The 21,964-nt window shown below is 39.1% G+C and overlaps 2 protein-coding genes across 2 annotated transcripts in view; both read left to right on the forward strand.

Annotated features, from left to right (window-relative positions):
- Positions 1–21,964, forward strand: part of ppp1r14bb (protein phosphatase 1, regulatory (inhibitor) subunit 14Bb) — a 244,621-nt gene that overhangs the window by 112,244 nt on the left and 110,413 nt on the right. The window lies entirely within an intron of this gene.
- The window catches only part of LOC128383301 (pyruvate carboxylase, mitochondrial-like), a 287,146-nt gene continuing 268,166 nt past the window's right edge, over positions 2,985–21,964 (forward strand). The window contains exons 1-6 of the mRNA XM_053342914.1: positions 2,985–3,396; positions 14,490–14,626; positions 16,942–17,035; positions 17,681–17,771; positions 20,327–20,492; positions 21,111–21,256. Coding sequence (XP_053198889.1) covers positions 14,491–14,626; positions 16,942–17,035; positions 17,681–17,771; positions 20,327–20,492; positions 21,111–21,256 — 633 coding nt within the window. The 5' untranslated portion in view covers positions 2,985–3,396; position 14,490. The remainder of the gene's footprint in view (positions 3,397–14,489; positions 14,627–16,941; positions 17,036–17,680; positions 17,772–20,326; positions 20,493–21,110; positions 21,257–21,964) is intronic.

Genomic DNA, 21,964 nt, shown 5'->3' on the forward strand with positions numbered 1-21,964 from the left:
TCTGTTTCTAAAGGAGGTGTGTGAGAAACTATGAGAGTATGGTATTAATCACAACTTTAAAAGAATGTCTGAGGACAGACAGAGAGAAGTGACACAGAAGGAAGAGAGAGCAGGGTAATAAAGTTCAGTGAGAGTGGGGGTGTAGAGAAATTAGAACAAAAAGGTAATCAGTAGAAGTAATCAGAAATCCGAATTCTACTGTAACTACGTGTCTGCGTTTGCCTGTTCAGTTTCTGATTGACTAACTCCTTTGAATACCTTATAGATTTTCATTTTTGCAATGCCATAATTTGGGTTGAGCTTGAATGTGTCCCCTTAGGTATGTCATTGACACAGACTGTGTTATCAAGACACGATAAGAGAACAAACAAGTGTTGAGAAACAATCACATATGTTTGTGTCGGGTTTCTCCGTGTGATTGCGTCTGTGTGTGCGTAACTGAACTTCTGTTCTTTCATCACTACATGTAAATGTGGATGGTTGCACAAAATCCAAACTGAAAATGTTTGCCATTGGAAAACAGGGTATAAAGTGTCACCTGATGTATCCAAACAAATTCAAGTCAGGATGCCCCAATTTTCAACTTTAGGAGACACATTTCTTCCATTTACAGAATCAGCAGTAGTTTAATGAGGTAATAAATAATAACTGTTTTAACTGAGTGTCCTTACAGGTATGTCACTCTATTGCATGGTTCTTGAGATAATAGCAGTAGTCCTTTGTCCGTATCACAAAGCACGACTGGAAAGAACCTATTAGATCCTGTAACCAAATCCTGTCCTTTTCAGCTGTATCTTCCATTAAAGGGGGTTTTCTTTCTTTCATTTAACTTCCTCTTCTCCATTATCTTCTTCTTTTGTCCCTTTCTTTTTTCCACATTTCACTTGTAGAGTTTACCAAAACCCAACATAGAGGGAAATCAAGTTGTTTTGGATATATTAATGTAAATGTTCATAATTGTGAGAAACAACAGGATTAAAACTAATCTTAGAACAAGTAATTTCACTTCCCTTCCACATTTTAGTGTTAAAGAGCAAGACATGTAACTTGCATAGCCATGTCCTCAGTCATTAGCATGATAATAATAATAATAAAAAAAGATATTTTAACAAATGAAAAACACTGTTATCTTATTGACAAAGCTGCATAGGGTCTTAAAATTCACACAAAGACCACACTGACCCATGAACCTATAATTTCCATGGAAGATTCTGGTAATGAATTGTATATTTTGATGCAACTTATAAGGCTTATTGAGCCATACTTTTCATGACTAATTAATTTGAATTTAGCTGTGTTGGAATATCTGTGGACATTCGGAGGATTTTCCCTGCTAGAAGAGCTACGTTAGATTTTATATTTAACCCCAAGTAAAAATTAATTCATTATTCAGTTATTAATGGAAAATAAAATGCTTCCTATTTTATACATATATATATATATATATATATATATATATATATATATATATATATATATATATATATATATATATATATATATATATATATATATATATATATGTATATATATATATATATATAAGTTATGGTCTATATGCTGTTAATATCAACAGATTACATATTAATACCTAACAATGCAAAAAAAAAAGAAAAAGAAAAAAAGAAGCACAGGTGTGAATAATTAACTAATTACCATAATGATTGCTCAGCTGCATTAAACATACAATAACGGCATTTCTGACCACTAGAGGCAGCAGAAACATTGCGTGAACCCATAGTAGGCTATCTCCTTTTAGTGAACATGGAAAAGTTGTTAGAAAACAGTTGCTTATTTATTTACAAGGTTGCAGGCAAGAAATGTCGTGCCCAGCTGGAGGATGTAAGTTCAATATTTACTCTCCTTTTAGCTCTGTTTGAGGAAAATATGTAGCTCTGCTGCTACATGCTCTAGGCTATGTCCAGCAGCTAGCTTCTAACCGCCATTTGGCGCTTGTTCAAGATAAGTGGAAACACAATTTCAGTCAAGTGTTTCTCCTTGTATCAACATGTTAGCCTTAAAAACACGGGGCCACTAAAACCAAGCAAATTTCAAATGTAGTATAATTTATTTGTGAGCCATTTTGTCTATATTTGACCGAATGAAAAACGATGGCCTAAAGATGGGAAAAAACCCATGGCTGTTCCCTTTCTTTTCCTCCAGTGTTGCACATTGATCAGAATTTAACACATTTAAATTATGTTTCATAGCATGCTGCAAGATTTCTATTTAAATAGGCTAGTAGTATTGCACAAATCATAATTCAGTAGTTAAAAAACAAAAAAATAAAAAGCAAACAATAAAATACAAATAAATTATAAATTTGTGCAGTACTTTAGTGTGTCCAGGTAGGACTTTTAGTAGGCCATAAAGACAGTAAGGTGTCTGTTTATGGAATTTTGCAAATAACAAAATAAGTTTGATATACATTTTCTTGATGCCCCCCCCCCAAATTTGTTTAAAAATGAAACAACAATGAACAAACAACAACAACAACAACAACAAACAAAATAGAATACATTCCAGTTGGAGATTGAGATTAAGGTTTTACCATAGACTGGGTTTTACTCAAATCTGACTAAAGGTTCAGTCCCAAAAAAGATAGCTCGTTTCATCGGTGTGGTGTATTTTTCCAGTTTAAATCAATATAGGCTACAGATTATTCCTAAGGAATACAGAAGCAGTTTTACTAATTATGCCCCTCTTGATTCTTTCTCTTATTCATGTATTATTAGTTATTATTTTCACTTTAAACAGAATCTGAGGAACACTGTAATATCTCACTGATACATTCAGTGCTTGATGTCGCGAAGTGGCATCGACTTCTTTAAATGGTGCCGCTCACTGCGTGCTGTCATACCCTCTGTTATGATTGGCTGACAGCGGAGAGGGGGGCGTGTATTGTTGCGTCATGTCGAATAGAGAGGAACGCTTATGTCGGGGAGAGAGAGAGAGAGAGAGATTAACAAGGAGTAGGAGGCAGGCGCAGTAGCTATATCCGCCAGACCGAGACGGACGGTGCCTGCTGCTAGCTGAGTTAGCTACAATAGACTGTCAGCAGTTAGCAACTAGCTTCAGAGTAAAGGCGCCTTTACTTCACATGAGAGGCTGAGCAAGTGTGTGTGTGTGTTTGACAGCGTGTGTGTCGACGCGCTCGACCGTCCCGAAGTCACTCCTCCGTCTGTACCTGTGTGTGTGTGTGTGTGTGTGTGTATATATATAAGCCCCCCTATCTCCCTCTTCCTCTTTCCGAGCAGCAGCGTGTCTGTGATTGTGTTGCCTCTGTGTGTGTGAGGGTAGCAAGCAAAAAACACACACATAAACATACTGTGAAAGTCGACTGTTTACACTCGGTGTCCGGTTACCTGACAGCGGATACTAAGACAGCTACAACATGTGAGTACATTGACTGGGTAATGTGTGCAAGTATGAATGAGGTGTGCATGTGTGAGTGTGTGTGTGCGCCACTGTCACTGAGTGCATTTGACCTAAAGTGTGTCTGAATTGCTACATATGTAACCTTTCATGCATGTGTCCTAATGTCAACAGATGTTGCTGGTGCTGCAGGGTTCAACTGTCTTAGCTGTACAGTTGCCAGAGAAACACATTTGCAACTTGTATGCATGTCTGAGCCAAACTCTGTGCATTGAAAGCTGGTTTATAAAGTAGACATTGGCTTATTTACTTTGCTAGCTATACTCTGCTAGGAACCTCCAGGCTAGCTTTGAGCTTTGTCTGTTTAAAGGTGCTCATTAAATCCTGTAGCCCCTTGCAGGAGTTCCCAAAGTGAGGTCAAACGGCTCCAGGGCTTTTGTAAGAGATTCTTTGCAAACTTAGGAGCATTTTCAATGGAGTTTTGTATTAGTATGAGTTAGTGCCATGTCAAAATATGCAGTAATGACTGCATGTTTACACTTACACCTACAGTATTGATGGTGAGGTAAAATCAAAGATGTCACTGTTTGGCTCCTCTAGCATGTATTTGTATGGGAGTCCGATTATTTCAAAGAGTTTGAGGCATCTTCACTGGGACTGCATTTACTCTTGTGCCTATGCTTGGAAGATGTTTACGTGTTGAAAAGTGTTAGATTGCACAACATGTGTTGTAAAAGTCAGATATTAAAGGGCACATTTAACTGTGTGTGTGTGTGTGTGTGTGTGTGTGGGGTGTGGCCTTTCTCACTGATTCTGTGTGTTGCAGAAATTTGTTCTCTGCATATTCACCTTTGAACCTGTGCATGCGTATCTGTAGTGTCAGATGCATTTCACTGTACATTTTGTTCATCCTTAAAGCAACCTTTACTCTGCTTCTAAAGCTGGTACATGCAGAGCAGCTGCACCATCCAAGAGCTCCAATGGGAGCTGTGCAGTGAGTTGTCACAAGAAAACTTGCAGTAGGCCTATATCCTCTTGCGCGACTGTGATCAGAAATAAGCTGGCAGAAACAGGTGTCATATGCCACTTTAAAGTTGGTTGTGGCCTTATGTGTCATAGCTTCTCACGATGGATGTATGATATTCATTTCATATAGGGTTGGGTAAAGAAATTGAATTGCATAAGAATCTCAGTTCTTATCTGCTTTCTGAATTAATCCACAAATGTTGAAAAATCGATTTTCTAAATATCACATAATGACTTGATGTTGAATGAACAAAAAAGGTGGAACTTAACTGTGAGGGCAGTGCAGCATCTGGACAGTCTACAGCACACACATGCTGGTGTTATCTTATCTTATCTAACCCTAACCCTAACCCATCATCAAAAAAAGCAGCAATTGCAAGCTTTTTTAAATTTAATAACAAAATAATTATCTTGGTGAGTCAAACATGAAGTTTATTGTGAATACTTTCTACACCATCACTCAGAGACTAATGCTAGCGGAGGGGGGCAATAGCAAATGAGACCGGCTGATCAACACACACTGCAGCATTAAACAACCTAAAGTCAATAACTCAGTGCTCAGTAGGGTGATAAGACATCCTGAAAAATTTGGGAGAGTCCCAATTTACAAGCAATTATTCCAAAACTTGTCCTGAATATTAGGCTAAACCAGAGTTTTGATTAGTTGTTGCATATTAAAACATTAAATACTGATTGCTTTGAAACACTTTTTGGACTTTTGCTACAACTTAAACACTGCACAGTATGCAATGGCGCAGAGCTCTGTTCCTCCCTCAGCACTATTTGGTCCTTCAGGACTGTTAGTTAATTGGGGTCTTGACCTGTTGTTAGGACTCCCAGGAAATAAAGACTAAAAAATAGCATTATTTATACACCCTGTGAAACAGTGGACCTTCTCCTTTTCACACTGTCAGAGCACAATGCAGCTAAGAGCTGTGATGAGTAAAAACTTCCACACACTCAAATATGCATTTAGGTGGAGCACAAAGTGATTACATCTCAAATTCATTAGTTTAAGCTTGACCTTTCCTCTGTTATGTCCCATTTCAGCTGGAAAGCCAACAGATTAAGGAGATGCCAACTGTAATGAATGAATACATGAATGTTCAGCACCACCAGTGTCTGAACTGATTCTTCCCTTTTGTAAAGTCGAATAGGGTCTAAAAAGAAGGTCTCCATGTAAGTGGTGGAACATCCATGATCTTAGCACCCCCTCACTCAGGTTAGTACATATTAATCACATAGTTTACAACTCTGTGTTCAAGTGTTTGATAAAGAGTTAAGTACAAGACCCTTCCAGGTAACTACTGGTAATAAAGAGAGCAGAAGTTCCTCCCTCACAGTTTAAAAGCACCCAGTGAACCAGGCTTTCCTCTCTGTACAGTTAAAAATAATTTAGCCTAGTTTAGACGTTCATTTATGCTAACAGAGCTTTAGGAGTCATTACTTTCTTCCTGATTGGTTGCAATTCTCTGGTTGAAAACTTTCTCCTCAGCTTAATCACTGCTCCTGATTTACAATCAAACACAAAGATAAGACCATACTAGTGAAGAAATTCTATGTAACTGATAATTAAATAATTGAAATTAGCTAAAAAAATGCAGAGAAATGTTCATGTTCTTGATGTTTATGATAGACCATCAATAAGTTAACATGTTAAATGATTTCCTGGTTGTATTAAACTTTGCTGCAGCCCAGTAAAAGGTGTCTAAGACAAAAATACACACTTAAAGAATGATGTAAGAATTATGCAAGCAATCTTTTTGTTTTTTTGTTAATCCTGAAAAGAGTCAGCCTGTTGCAGCGGGAAGCTGAAGCATCTTGTTTATACAGCTGGCCAGATGTTGTGTGACATTGAAAGTCAAGAGCGAAATATAGCAGTTTTATTTGGCTCTAACATTCCTGTCGGGTATGCCACAAACTACACTTAGCAAATACAAGTAGTACTGTTTTGAGGGTTGAGTGTTTTTTGTTTATGTTTATTTTGGCATAGTTTCAGGAGCTGCTAGTGGATTCGAAACTCGTCATCCACCTGTTCACATGCTCAGTAATCTAACCTCTACGCCATTACACTACCCACTTTACCCACTTCTCAGTCAAGTCACAAACGTGTTCTCTCTATACAAACACTTGGTTAGCCTCGATAACCTTGTTCCTGCTGCTGTGAGCATGTTTATAGGAATAACCGCAAGCTTTTTAAACATCATCTTTTTATAGTTCTCAAAAGCCCTGTCACAGCTGATCTGAACTTCATTTTCTTGTGACGTAAACCTTATTCCTGCAGACTATTGCGCAAGAAATGACATCAATTTTCTAGTTCCTACCTGTACCATTTTATATAAACTATGATACATTGCATTGAGGCTTTGAAACCAGTTATTTTTTAGTTGTTTAGTTGTCCTCATTTATGCACACAGTTGTCCCATCACTCTACCTATCAGACCAGTGGCAGGTAGGATGTAGGAGACTGCTGAGGTGGAAGGAGGGAGGAAGTAAGGGAGTGTGGATGAATGCACATGCATTTTCCAGCCTCTGTTGTTCTCCCTCCTTCCTTATATAATGACAAAATGACTTATTCAGGAACCTTTTGGCTCCTGTGTGACGCCACTTTACCCACTGTTAGGCAATCAGTCTATCTAGTCAGATCTGTGTGTGTGGTTGGAAAATGTATTGAATCTGTTGACACACGTTGAGAGACCAGACCCCTGTGTCATGCTACATGTTGAGACCAGTGATTGTAGGTGTGACACTATCAGCTGTTTTCCGTTGAATTTTCACAGCAATCTGCACATGATCTTCTTTATTAGATGTACAGCAGGTTTCAGATGTGCCACACCTCACCTGAGAATTTACTGATATCATTTCTTATTACATCCTGCTAGTAGTGAAGTGCATTTCAAATGTCAGGCTGACCTTTGGGTAACATCTGCAAGGTGACCCACTAAACATCTAGAATATTTCTATTTGCTGTTATAAAAACATGATTTTTTTGTGGATTTGATTATTACGCACAGTGTCATCATCAGCTCAGCAGTGAATATGTGCAACATGTGTCAGTCTTCAAAGCTTTAGAGCTAGTTGTTCATAATATCACTACATTGTGGTGTCTTGAATCAGGAGCAGTTTTTTGTTTATTGTGATGTATTCTGTCTCCCAGCACTTGTTTTGATGATGAACTCAAGCAAGGATTGTTTAATAACCCTCTTGAGAATTAGTGTGCTGTGGCCATAACACACAATTAAAAAATCATCAAGGAACTACTACTACGAGTAAAAGAGATAGTAATATGTGCTCATCTTATCTTGTGAAACCACACACAGGACTGTACATTATGTCTCCTGTTTGTTAAGAAAACTGGATGATCAGACATGTGCACATGGTAAAGGATTCTTTGTTGCGCAAACGCTGGCAGAAAGCCATGTGTATCAGCCTGATGATCAGTCAATTGGGGCAAAGTTAATACTAGTTATGTGTGTTTGTGTGTCACAATATCACTCGGTGTGTTCGTCAAAACAGACCTGAACTTTGATCTCTAAGAAGTTAATGTATGACCCAGATATTATCACCTCTGTACTTTTAACACTCACAGACACAGACACACACACACACACACACACACACACACACACACACACACACACACACACACACACACACACACACACACACACACACACACACACACACACACACACACACAGACAGACAGACACTGGTGACGGGACAACAGAGAGAGGGAGTGGGCGGTCATGGAGTACATTTGGCCTCAAACGTGTGCATTCCTGTTTTTTTTGCTATGGTTTAATTGAGCACTTGTTTGTGTTGTTGCAGTTTTCAAACTTATTTTTGCATCAGGTTTAAGGCATGGGAGTGTTTATACCGTACAACTTTATTTAAGAGTTTCACAGTGCTGTGAATGTTGTGATGAGAGTTAAATAGTGTGGTTAGTTTCTTGCCAATTTAAGTAACTAATATTTGAGAAACATTGTTGCTCTGGACAGATAGAAAACTGAAGTTCCTTAAACAGCAGAACATTGTTATAATAAATTAATACGGGTAGTCCTTCTGTATTTGCAATAAAGATAGTTTGTACACTGTGCAGTAGTGCCACATGCTGCACATCCCTAAATGCTTTCTCATTGCTTTATGTCTCAACTGAGCTGCAAGTTCTCTAAGTAACTCAGAGAAAATAATTCAACCATAAGAGATCTGCAACTCCTTTTGAACTTCTAGATTAAATCTGCAGGAATTACATCTTGTTGCTGAATAACTGCAGCCATATTTCTGCCCTCTGGCCTGAGTTGTATTAGTTCCCTGGCTGGAAACACAGAATGAGCACACATTTTTCAAGATAGATGTGTCTGATTCTGGTGAAACTGAGGCAAATTAAAGAATTGAATGGGCTGGTTGAGGTGGGATAGGTCGCTCATATCTGAAATGAGGAGACAAAACCACTATCCAATTTATTTTCTTGCATTCCTGTGCCACAGTAGACAGCTTTTTAAAAGACCTGTTAAAAGGACCAAAGGGAAACGTTGTCAGATGTTTCAAGCTTGTGCATATTCTATGTTTTATTCTATATTGATTGTCTTATTTAACACCATTTATAACCATTTGTATTCCTTATTTGATAGTTCATTACATAAGTACTTTACCATCCATTAAGCAAAATTGATTCTAGAAAAATGCACTTCAAATGTACTGAAGCCTATAAATGTTCCTGAATAGACTCAAATTACCTTATTATACCTCATATGAGTCTGACCCGCCTGACCATCAGTCATAATAATAATAATAATAAACTCTATTGCAGACACAGGTCCATATAACACAACATAATTACTTCTACACATTTATTTAGTGTTGTCTGGCCTCTTTCATGGATTGTAAACCCTGAGATCACATGAGTTTTCTGTCCTCTGACCCATTGTGACTGACTTTACTAGTCACTGGACCAAAGTGAGCACAGCCTAAGCCTTATAATCCATCTGAAATAGATTTTATGTAAGAATGTTGTGTGTGTGACAAAGCAAGAAAAGTTATGTGAATGACTCCCCTCCCCCCTCCCCGTGGGGTGAACGTGTATCAGATGGAGTTTGATTGATCAGAGAGGCTGAAAGGATGTTAGTTATAAATTGTCTGACAGTTGATGATGATTGTGTTTTTCAGCACTGTAGAATAAAGCTACAGTTGTTAGCAGGGTTTTAGTTATTAAGGTATTAAGGTAAGATATTTTGTGCTGCCTTGTCTACACTGCATACATTCAATACAACTAGAATTTGATTGTATTTTCACTCAAACTAGCATTGGACTCATTCACTTGGTGGTGATAAAAACACATCATGGGGGCAGTGATGAAATCTTGATGGTCTCAGAGCAGACTGGATGGAGTTTGGACTTGTGTTTGATCAAAAGATGTGGACAGTTTGCTGATGTGTTAGACTTCAGGAAAGACAGCTAGGTCACATCTTTCATGCTGGTTCTGTTGATTCAACATGGATTGCATTGTAGGCCAACAGAAACTCATAATCAAAGGCTGCTAGTCTGTTGTGTCTCCATATTTAGGTGCATGAGTCAACAACAAATGCTGTCTGAGTTGTCACGTGGTCATGTCTTGTTTCTCAGTAAGGACAGTTTGCTGTAATATACAATGTGTCATTTTGTGCCCTGGCTCATGTTTTCCTCCTGTGAGTGCACACATGCTGAGCAAAACAATATGTTTTCATCAGTGTGAAGTCAAGTATAGCAGTGTACTCATCAAGTATGGCTGGTTTGAGAGCTTTCTGTGTTTACCTGCACATTGCACATTTATTTTATAGTATGAACTGTAACTTTGAGAAAATAGATATCACTCACAGACCACAAACGTTTAATTTTCACCAGCCATGCAGTGTGAAGGGGACACATTCAGAATACACACCTTCAGCTGTCAAGACTTTGGGGATAGGATAACACCTGAAAATGAGGGTCAGACCCACATACAAGATCATTATTTTCCCACTTGCCTTTAGCTTGTAAGCTAAATCCTGTAGCATTCACTAGAGCCAGAAAAGGAGACAAACAAATCAACATGAGGCAACAAAACCAAAATTACCCTCCAGTTGTAAACGTCGCCACCATTTGACATTCCTTTCATACCATCCTTGGGTTTGCCTCATTGCATTTTGGCTATGCATGTCATGCTACTGCCGAACCACTCATTGTGATGCTGCTGGGGGACGAGAGATTGCAGAACTACTGAATAATGGTGTCAAAAATAGAGAAATCGCATTATATGAGAATGAAATGCATGCATAACAGACGAGGATGAGGTAGAGACAAAAGTTAGAAATGTAGACAGATGTAAACAGAGAAAAAGAGTTGTTTTTCCTCTTGTCACTTTCAGTATCTATTTACCTACTTTTGTGATTTATTTAAGTCTAACTTCATGGCACTCTGTATTTTCCCTAAGTCAGAAAAGACATTTGTTTCACAGACTCATTTCTAATGTCACTGTAAAAACTTCTCACAAACATAATCAGTTCTTAAGGTCATGTCTAAATATTCTACTAATTTCCTATTTGTGATATATTTTGTAGGGAGTAGTAGCAGAGCACCAAACACATACAAAGCTGGAACCCAGATAGTTTGTGTCTTTCTTCCAGTTTCTTGTTTGACAACATTTCAGACTGCAGCTCTGCTTATATCCTCGTTCTTCACTTAACACTGAACTGTAGACTTGATGTTGTAGGAGCAGCCTGCTTTCTGGATGTGGGTGGATTTCCAGTCATCGATTATTATTTACGAGGACAACTTTAGCATATGGCTGCAGAAATATCACTGCTTTATTTCTGGTCAGCAGGTTTTTCTCCTCTGCAGGACACAGTGTGTGCTGGATTTCCAGCTTTTAGGAGGAGATCAAAGAACATTTTAGATAACAGATTGCAGCTTCAGTTTACCATCATTTGGCTGCTGGCTGGTATTTTTTATTATTAATAGTGCAATGGTGTTATTCCCTAAGTATATTTTTATGTCCTTGAACGTGTTCTGCTCCTGTAATGTATTCAGATCAGTTTCCTCAGTGTCCCCTTTTTAAGAGGGATAATAAAAATGTTATTTTCCATCTGATACCCACTCAGTAGTTTATAGTTAACACACTGTCATTACAATATTTATATTGTGACAGGACTGTAGATTATTGTAATAAGTAGTATTTTAGAATGTGTTGTCACTGGACCATTAAAGTTGCATTACAGTTTTCCTAATTTTTTTTGGCTTTTTTGGTAGAGTTGAATTCTCACAATAATAATATATCTCTTCCTGCTAGGCCCTCATATCTGCATTGCTAATATATGCGATAATATATTACTTGCCCCTAGTTTAAAATAAATATAAGGGGTTGCAGGTTAAGGTTAATGCAGGACACAGATAATATTTGACCTGTTTTTGCCCATCTGTCTGGTGCATTATTCTTGCTCCTCTATGGTGTGCTTTTGTCTTGTTGTATTCAGGTCTTGTGAAACTGTATCTATTTCATATTTTGACCTTGTTGCTTTTGTGTAGATAAACAATACCATTTCAGCCTGAGCTTCCCCTGCCCGCAGCCTTTAGATACTCTCATGTCATTAATTTATTTATTCATTCATTCTTATTTCTTTATAATTAATTGTTCATTTCTTCATTCACCAAGTCACACATTGTTTAACGTTGTGAATTCTGAATAAAAAGGGACCAGAATGAAAAAAGGATTTTCATTAAAAGACTCACCTTTGACCTATTTGTTTCATGCCATTTAATCTGGGTGATCTAGTCTGTCAGCAGCGTCTCCACCGTCTATCGTCGAGTCCACATAATCACCTCTTGCAACTAGATATTATGCATCACAGACATGTTTAATAGGAGTCTGATTTTGTTTACCCAAAATAATTTATGTATGTGTATAATTGAGTTTCATCATTTGTCTGTGGTATCAATTCTAAAAGTATGAGATCTACTGCAGACTGGTACACTGTTTTTTTCCCTTTCACCCCAATGCATGCTGGGATAGGCTGCAGATTATCCCAGCATGCAGTGGATACAAGGTTAAAGCCAGCTATAGGACACATAAGCTATGGTAGTTTGCCTTTTTCAGTGAAACTCTGAAACATCTGGTAACAAACAGGAAGTGAGTGTGCATAATGAGACATCCATCAGTTTTGGTTTAAATTGAGGGATTTCCAAGCACTGGCACCTCTCATAATTGTGGTTTCCATTGACTGCATTGCTGGTGGTTGACCACAGGGTGGCAGCAAAGGACTGTCAGTGAGGTGCAGCTTCATAGTGGGACCAGAAGAAGAAAATCTCCCACCTATGCAGGCTGAGGTTCACTATCAAACATCTCTCATCAGTAGAGCTGCCAGATCATCAGGGTGACTGAAGCGCTTACCTTCTCACTGAAGAGGTATTTTACTAGTTGTGGGCTGTTTGCATCGTCATGCATGTGTGTATAGATTATTGTCTGTGCCTTACCATGTGACACTCACGTGAGGTTGTAAGTTTGTCAGGTAATGAAGTAATTGTAAGTATTTAGGGAATGAGTGAAAGTTAATGCCATCGAGTAAATCTGCTAGTATGTGAGTTGTAATGAATGGGTTGTTTCTGTGTGTTTTTTAAAAGGAAAAGTGTCCTTTTTCATGTTAATGTTGTTGGATAGTCTTTTTGCTTGGGTGCAGTCCAAAAACCAAGTGAGGGAAAAAAACAGCTGCTCAACTGACAGTAATCACGGTGTGGACAAAGTTGGTTTTGTATTTGAAAATTGGGGGCAGTTTTTAGCTCTTTTGTTGGGAAAAACACACAAATGACAGCAGATACTCATTGTGTTTCATTAGACACACCTGCAGCTGATAGGGTACTGATAAGCAGAGCAGCAGCTGATTGGCTTTCTTACTCCCTCCTTCTTTTTTTATTGAAAGTTTAGAGTATGACTCATTCATCAGCCATACGTTATCATTCCAGCCAGACTTCTCTGGACACTCTGTATCAGTTTTCCTGAAGTTGTTACTGCTTCTTAGTAGATACCAATTCCATACACTCAATGTATCAGACATCACTGATTCTTAAGTGTCCTCAAGCATAATGATTCTATACACAATCTCTGCTGCCTTTTTTATTATTAAGGACTACTTCATAATATTTATCATTTCTCATTTCTTTTTATGAAAATCCTTCACTGTCTAACCAAAAACAAGTGATATGAAGATCGTATAGCTTCTGACTCATGTGTCTGAGTCATATAATATACAGTTTTAAATATATGACTTGAGAGCAGAAATGATATTTTACCTGAGTGACCACTTTCAGAGGCTTAAGATGGGCAAAAATGGTCCCTAATGTAAAGAGGATGACATGATCTTTGCTACCAGTCGCACCGTAAGCAAACCAGTTGGGGCCAAATTGGGTATTTACAGATTGTCTAACAATCTTTTCACAAAGTTTCCAAAGAAGTCAAGGCTACAGGCCTCAGATCATACATACATAATACAGTTCTCTAGTAAAAATGATCTAGGATTCCCTCTAAAAAAAAAAAAAAACACCAATTAAAATCTTTGAAAACACCACACAGTGGAAAGGCTCACATGACCCTAGGCAACAACTTAACAGAGGTCTGGTGCTTTAGTAGATTTAATCTCTTTAAACAGGGCTCACACCTCTTGTTTAATCATTTTCCTCAGTCTAATTAAATTCCTTTTTAAAGCATCGTAACTGAACTTGGCAAACAGGTTACTTTGTGGAGATTGTAAGATAATATGAACTGTACTTTTTGTTTCTTCTAGATATGACTCACAGACATGACCAATTGGCTGCCTTGTTTTGCATTTCTCATATTGTGTATATTGTGTAGCACTTAGGAGAGAGAACTTGTTGGGTGTCAGGTCACAAAAGCTTACTCGTGTTTTTTCTGTGTATGAAGGTGCATGTTTGTGAGAATTCACCACTTTCCAGATCAATGTTTCCATCTTTATCTTGTATGTTGTCCTCTGTTTCCCTTTTGTTTTCCATTCTTATCGCTCTGTTCATTGATCACAGTTTAAGAGGCATGTTTTGTCTAAATCGTATTTTCTTTCTTTCAGAATGATGAGGTACGCTGTAGTCCGTGGGGGCCTCGGCCTATTGGCTGTGAGGAGGGTGTGTGTTCTCCCCCGCTTTGCCCATTCTGCCCCACAGAACGAGTATCGACCAATCAAGAAAGTCATGGTGGCTAATAGAGGTAAGAAGCCCACCCACACCCCAAAAGTAATAATTCACTGCGGAAGAAGACAAGCAGTACAGATAGTGCCATTGAATTAAGTACAGTTTAATGCTGTTTCATTTATAATGTAAGAAAAACGTTATGGTATTCCAGATCTTCCTGAGGCAAAAGAACAGACTCTTTCAATTTTTAATGACCAACATCTAGTTTGCCTTGGCACATGCTAATATTTAAGCACACATTGTATGTGGGTGGCTGCACAAGCTATCTTTTGTTTGCTTTAATCCCAAAACACAACATTTTATCCGATTGTGCAGCACTTATGTATGACAAAACTGAGTTAAGGTGTTGTTACTAAACAGTTTTTATTTTTTTTTTAATTTTGTGATTTACATGATGTGCCAAAGGAGATTTAAATATTACTGGTTATAAAAGCTAATATATAAAATAATCATGGAGGTCTCTACTACATTCAAAGCATGTGTGATGCTGTTTTATAAATACTTTTGTCTACAATAGTGGCCCCATGAATAGATGAATATGTGTATTTATTCCTTTTTAGGCTGCTAGAAATCACCATAAGTGGAGTCTACATTACTGCGATGGCAGCCTGACGGAAACATAATTATAGAGAAGCCAAGAGTTTTCAAAATACTAAGCAGTCACCAGTATGGTCGTTACACTTGGCATGAACATCACTGACTTGCTTTGGTAGTGCTTATAATTGCCGAACCCCCTCCTGTTAATGCTAATGCTATCCAGAGGGGCCGTCGGTGCACAAAAGTGCCTTTGTCAGGTGATGTGCAGGATTTGAGTGACAAAAAAATGTGTTCATTAGTTTTATTGTAATTTCTTTTAAGAGCCTCCCATTCTATACATTTCACTTGACACACTGTAAAAGCTTGATTTGGTTCAGTTTCTCAGATTGCTCAGTGCATGGGTTTCCAATATTCCTCCGAGTACGGACACATGAGGTACTCTATAGGCCTCCTGCTGCATAGAAGATGCCTGCATTGCGCATATGCATGCATAGATTCATGTCCACCCTCCTATAAAGGCTCTATTAAGATGCTTTAATCCATCAATTTGATTCAAATAGATTGTGGTCTCTGCCACACACTCATACACACACACTCTCACACAGCAGGGCTTTCCGTCAATCTCTTGCCTTCACATTGGCGTGACATGATATCAACACCACATTAGATCACATTCATCACACTGGAGTGCACCGGACCGTGCTCCGCTTTGGCGTGTGTGTGTGTGTGTGTGTAAGATGAAGAGAGACTGGACCATCATATCATATCAGCCTAGATTCCACTTCACCAAGCACATCTCCTCCCTGCCATTGCTTCTGTGCCTTCTCACTAATATTCTCCTCTCCTTTCCTTTTTGCTCTTCTCTCCTCCTCTGGTCTCCTCTCTCCTGTTGCTCTAGCTGTCTTTTTCAGCACTTGTCAGATGTGATTTTCCTCTGAGCTACTTGCTGTCTTTCTCTTTGCCCCCCATGACTTTGTTCTCCCTCTTCTTCATTCCTCACTTCATTTCCCACTTTCTTTCACTACCACCGCTGTTCTCGTCCTTATTTGTCACTTTGTTAAACTTGCCAAACTGTGCTTCTTTTTGTACCTCTATTCTTTAAAACCGCTAATTATTTTTCTGTATTTTCAGAGCTTACATACTCTAGATTTATCACTTAAAATCATAATTTCATCTGGCTCTTCTTACTATCTCCTCCTCTCCTCCTTTCATTGTTCTGTCCTTTTATGTTCCTGAAGTTCTGCTTCTCCAGAATTTACTTTCTGTTCTGTTTTTTAATGCTTCTCAAATGTTTGAACACTGTCCTTCCCTTCAAGCAAGAACAACACATCTTGCTAGTTTTCAGTGTCTAAACTTTTTTTTTTTTTTTTTTTTTTAACCGCACAAACAATGTGTGCTGCTTGAAAAAAACAACAACCAGTATTTGGCTCTTGTGACAGCAAGATAAAAGACAGGCAGTGTTTTGCATGTCTAAAGCGCAAATTTTACACTCTGTTCTCAAACTTTAGAAAGAAAAAACAGTAGACTTGTTGCAGTGTTGGTATTTTTGCACAGGGTGATGAAGTACACAAGATGGATTTGTCTTGTTTTCACATAAATGGCATACAAATTCAAAGTTAGACAATGCTACAAGATGTGAATAGACTCATGAAGTGACTGCTTTTGAAAATTAGATGATTAAACTGTGAAACTACAACTTCCCTCCCAAGACAAATTTATATTCACACATTACATTTACTGGATGGATGGATGGATGGACATTTTCCTCACGTATGTCTTCCTCTTGTCCTCCAGGTGAGATCGCTATCCGTGTGTTCAGAGCCTGCACTGAACTGGGGATTCGAACCGTGGCCGTCTACTCTGAACAGGACACTGGACAGATGCACAGGTACTTATCTCTGCTACGCTTGTACAGAATAGCCCTGCAGTGGTTTAAATAAAGGAAGCGTGACAGGCAGATGTCTTCTGCTCGACTGCCGCTGTGGGGTATTGACCATGAAATGCTAACTGTTGATTAGACCTAACATCAATTAAAGGAAGCTTGGGAGCACTTTTCTTCTCACCAGTGCTCTGGGCCAGTTCTTTGTTTTGTTGTTGGTATTAATTAGGGACATAAGTATAATTGTATTGACATTACAACCATTCAGGTAATCACACTCCTTAGTTCACATGCACAAGCATCCTTATCTGCTTCACCTGGGGCTCTTTTTTCAGATTTTTTTTTTAATGTCACTGATGAATAAATCTTGTTATAGGGTTGTACTTCCTCCTGGTTCTGCCTATTCTGCTTCATTCATTCTTTTTCCTTTGCTCCACCTTTCCCACGTTGTCATTTTCTCTGTCATTCTCCATTTTATATTATTTAACTTAAAACGGCTGATTGGTACTCATTAGAAGAAGCGTAGTGTTCTTTTTTCTGCCTAAATACTGCTGCCTTACTATCTCTGGGCTTGATACAGTCTGTGTATATTTCCTGCTTTTCCTGATCCCCTCCCATCTCAGTAATGTTAAACCTTTGCATTTTTCTTCACAGGCAGAAGGCAGATGAGGCATACCTCATCGGGAAAGGCCTGCCACCTGTTGCTGCATACCTGCACATTCCTGACATCATCAAAGTAGCAAAGGTAAAAAGCATTCACAACAAAATAGTACAAAAAAGTGGGCATTTTGAAGGTTTTCCCATCAAATATTTGACTTGTACATTTTGTACATAAAATTCAGTTTAATTGTCATGAGGACCCACATAACCTGTGAAAAACAATTGTATGAAGTCCTGAGATTCTGAAGGGACTTTATTAAATCTGAGAAGATAACCCTTATGTTGATGTCAGTTCTCTTTGAAGGTCACATTTTTTTACTGAAAGCCTGGACAGTTTGAAAGACAAGAGTAGGGAAGCATTTTGCAGCTACTTGAAACTAAAATTGCTCGAAACTAAAATTACTTTATAAAATGTGCTTCACAGGTGCTGCAACTTTATGGAAGTGCTCCTTTAAACCTCATTTGTCAACAGAAGAAATGTTCAAATAATTTCTTCTCATATGCATTAAAATACCACCAGTGTGCCTCCATACACTGAGCTGAGAAATGGTGCAAATAGTGCCAATTTTGAATAATACCCTGACTAAGCTAAAATGAGCTCCTCTTAGTGACTTGCTTTGCAGCTCTCTGTCTGGAGGGCTTCTACTTTGAAGCAGCAACATTGAAGTCTGAAGTTAACCTTAAAGGAGGAGTTGTACATTTAGGGAAATACGCTTGTTTTCCTTTTCCCCAAGAGTGAAATCAGTCTTGTGTCAGCGCATACAGTACAAAGTTAAGAGTCAGGGTGTGGTTAGCCTAGCTTGGCATAAAAACAGGAAATTAGGGTAAACTGATAGCTCTGTTCAAAGTAAACAAATATGCCTACAGTCAACTCTAAACTCAAGTAACATTGGGCTTCATGCATGAATGTATTCATGTTTTTTTCTTTCTTTCTTACTTACACAAAGCAATAAGAAATTCATATGTGGGATTCAACACATTCTCTTAACTGCCTGACCTTGTCGTAAATCGCTCGTTTCAGCCTGCTGAATGTGCCCTGTTCATGAGGAGATGCACTTTCATGAGATGTGATCATTTGCATAATCCACTCCTCTAAAATTGCCGTAAGGCTCCATGCTTTACTCCGTATACTTTTAAAAAATATAGCTAGTACTACCCTCCTCATGTTGGAAAGTCTCCACTTTAACGGTCAATTATCTAATCACTTTTCTTCTTTTGTTAGTCTTTAGCTTGGTCAAAGAGGAGCAAAAAGGGATCCTCTCTTCCTTCTACAGTTATGACCTCCTTCCCTATTTCCTTTCTTCCATTATTTCTCCATTCCTCTTCTTGTTATTTGTTGTTCTTTCCATCCATCCTCTCCCTCTTTTTCACTCACCATCAGTCCCTATCTCCCACCCTCTCCTCTCTGACAGTTATCGCTGTGTTAGATCAGATCTGTTCCTTGTTACCTCCTTTCTCTCCTGTCCTCCCTCTGTCCCTCTAGGACGTGCTGCCAGTTGCTCATTATTATTTTTCTGATCAATCTCTCACGGTTTATAAATTTCTGCGTGGGCATGTGGTCAGCCAGCCAAGTCGGGGAGCTTTCACCATCCAACTCATTTCTCAAAATCTGTCTGCCTATCTGGGAGCCCAGCCACCCCATGCCAGCAAGGAGTGTGTGTGTGTGTGTGTGTGTTCTCTCCTGCTCTCACTCTTGCTCACACTGTGTATCACTCTATTACTGTGTGACCAAAAATAACCATCGGTCTTTGTCCCAGCACCTTACCTTCTGTGTGTCTGTGTGTGTGTGTGTGTGTGTGTGTGTGTAATTATGGCGGCAGTGTCTGTGAACATGTGCCTGTGTTCGCTAGAGCATGAATGTATGATCTTGCTTGTATGAGTGTTTGTGTGTGTGCCCAGGGGTGTTGTGTTAGCCTGTGTGTGTGTGTGTGTGTGTGTGTGTGTGTTTGTGTTTGTGTGTGAATCTACTGTCATCTAATATCCGTGTCTCTCTGAACTCATGCCTGTCTGTGTGAGTAGGTGTGTGGGTGTACCTGCTCATGTGCATGTTGTTGCTGCATTTTGTGTGTGTGTGTGTGTGTGTGTAGCTCCATACCTCCTCTGGCCTGCCAGTAACCGCTCCCTTAACAACGGGACAGCCCATAATTATAGTCCGCCTTGTATCCAAGAGCAGATGGCACATACTGATCCAGAGATGGCTCTATCTGTCAAGCTCGGCAGCTACTGTATCTGTGTACTACCCTGTGTGTGTGTGTGTGTGTGTGTGTTTGTGTGTGTGTGTGCGTGCGTGCGTGCGTGCTCACTCCTCTCAGTACCTTCCCGCTGACCTCAGATTATGCGTGCCTGTCTACTCGCTCGGCCTCCTACTGGTGTCCATTGAGTAGATGATGATTCGGATGATTGCATCTAAGATTGAATGAGAATAAAATGTGTCATTAGCCCACTGTCCTGTAGCTGCAAGTGATGAGTAAATCCTTTTTACTGGTGAGCAGACTAAAGCTATCCAGTAAAGTATGCAGGTTAGTTTGTGTGTGAGCACTCCTCACTAATAAGTCAGCAAAGTGGTAACCAGGGCCTGCAGTGGAACTTCAACATAACTCTTGTCTAAGTCTCTTAATTACATTTCTTTCTACCCCTTAGGACAACAATGTGGATGCCATCCATCCAGGCTACGGTTTCCTCTCTGAGCGGTCAGACTTTGCCCAGGCCTGCACCGATGCAGGAGTGATGTTTGTAGGGCCAACTGCAGAAACAGTCCGCAAGATGGGAGACAAGGTGGAGGCTCGTTCCATTGCCATTAACGCAGGTATGGAAGAGAACGACTGGCAGAAGTGTGGTGAAGGGTGTGGGGAGGCATTAATTAAATACGCTCATATATGGCACCACCAGTGTACAGTTAAAAAAACAAACCGTAATTGTAGCACTTGCATTTTCACTGTGTGTTGACTGTAAACAAATGTTATCTGACGCACATGGTGTTATTAGTAATGGTGTTTCTTGAAATGTAAACAAAATTTGTCATTAGCCCCGGTAAGTGTCATAATGATGACTCACTCCCTATTCTCCCTCCAACGTTCCCCGTGGTGTAGCTCTGCTAGGATGTGTTTGGCCTTTACTCTCCAAATATTAATTTGTTTTTACTGTGGAGGATAAACAATTTTAGCATGTATTTTTTTTCAGCCTTTTACTTGTACCTTTACCCTTCTCGTAAAGCAGTGTTATTTTGCTTGTTTTTCCACATTACAATCTGATCTCGGGAGACAGAAATGTAGTGTGATATTTAATTATGGTTACCAGTGTTCTCTATGATGGTGTCTTTCTCTAAAAAATATTATTTTTTGATTTAAGATACAGCTTTTGGCATCACTATAAAGTAACACATTTCTCACTTGTGTATCAATCCACTTTATTCACACCTGTCTAGGTGTACCTGTGGTCCCAGGAACTGATTCCCCCATATCCAGTCTGCATGAGGCGCAGGTATTCGCCGAGACGTATGGCTTCCCTATTATCTTCAAAGCAGCCTATGGAGGTGGTGGTCGAGGCATGAGGGTGGTCAGAGAGTACGAGGTGAGCCTGTCAGCTGCTGTTGTTGATCTTGTCTGTTGCAGATGAAATTGAGCAGCTTGACAAATTAACATAAAACTTGTCCTGACTCTTCTCCAGCAAAAAGAGAATAAACCTGAGGGCTGACCCGTCTCATGACAAATTTTGGTTTTTATATTCATTTATTTTCTATTTCTGTTAAATCAAAGTGAAAATTCTTGGAAATTACAACCTGGTTATCTTTCTGGCCGGCAATCACCCTGCGCGTTTTAGTATGTGTACTTTGAAATTGCCTCTGTCACATAGCACAGCCTCTTTGGAGGCTCGTTCTCCTGCATCAGTCTGAGACCTTAATTTCTTTCCAGGGACCACTTCCTGACTGAATGCGTCTCAGTCTAAAGATGGTCATAAAATGATCTCGTCTTACATGTGCATTATATTGTTTAAATGATAAAACCAACCCAAACACACACAATACATACCTTTGCATTAATAAATATGATAGAGAGATGATAATCTTTAAGTGGGGAAAAATACTTTCCTCAAAGGAATGTCTTCAATAACATGATGTGCTTTGAAACGAGCCTTGCATTTTGCTTCCTATGGCGAATTTACATCTGCCACCAACCTCCTCATCATCTTCCTCTCAGCCATGTACTGGTTCCATCACCCAGACAGCAATGATGGGCTGTCATGATAGCTGTCACAGTGATGACCGCAGAGCGTTTTGAT

Source organism: Scomber japonicus, chromosome 22 (assembly GCF_027409825.1).
Source record: "Scomber japonicus isolate fScoJap1 chromosome 22, fScoJap1.pri, whole genome shotgun sequence".
Taxonomy (NCBI): Eukaryota; Metazoa; Chordata; class Actinopteri; order Scombriformes; family Scombridae; genus Scomber; species Scomber japonicus.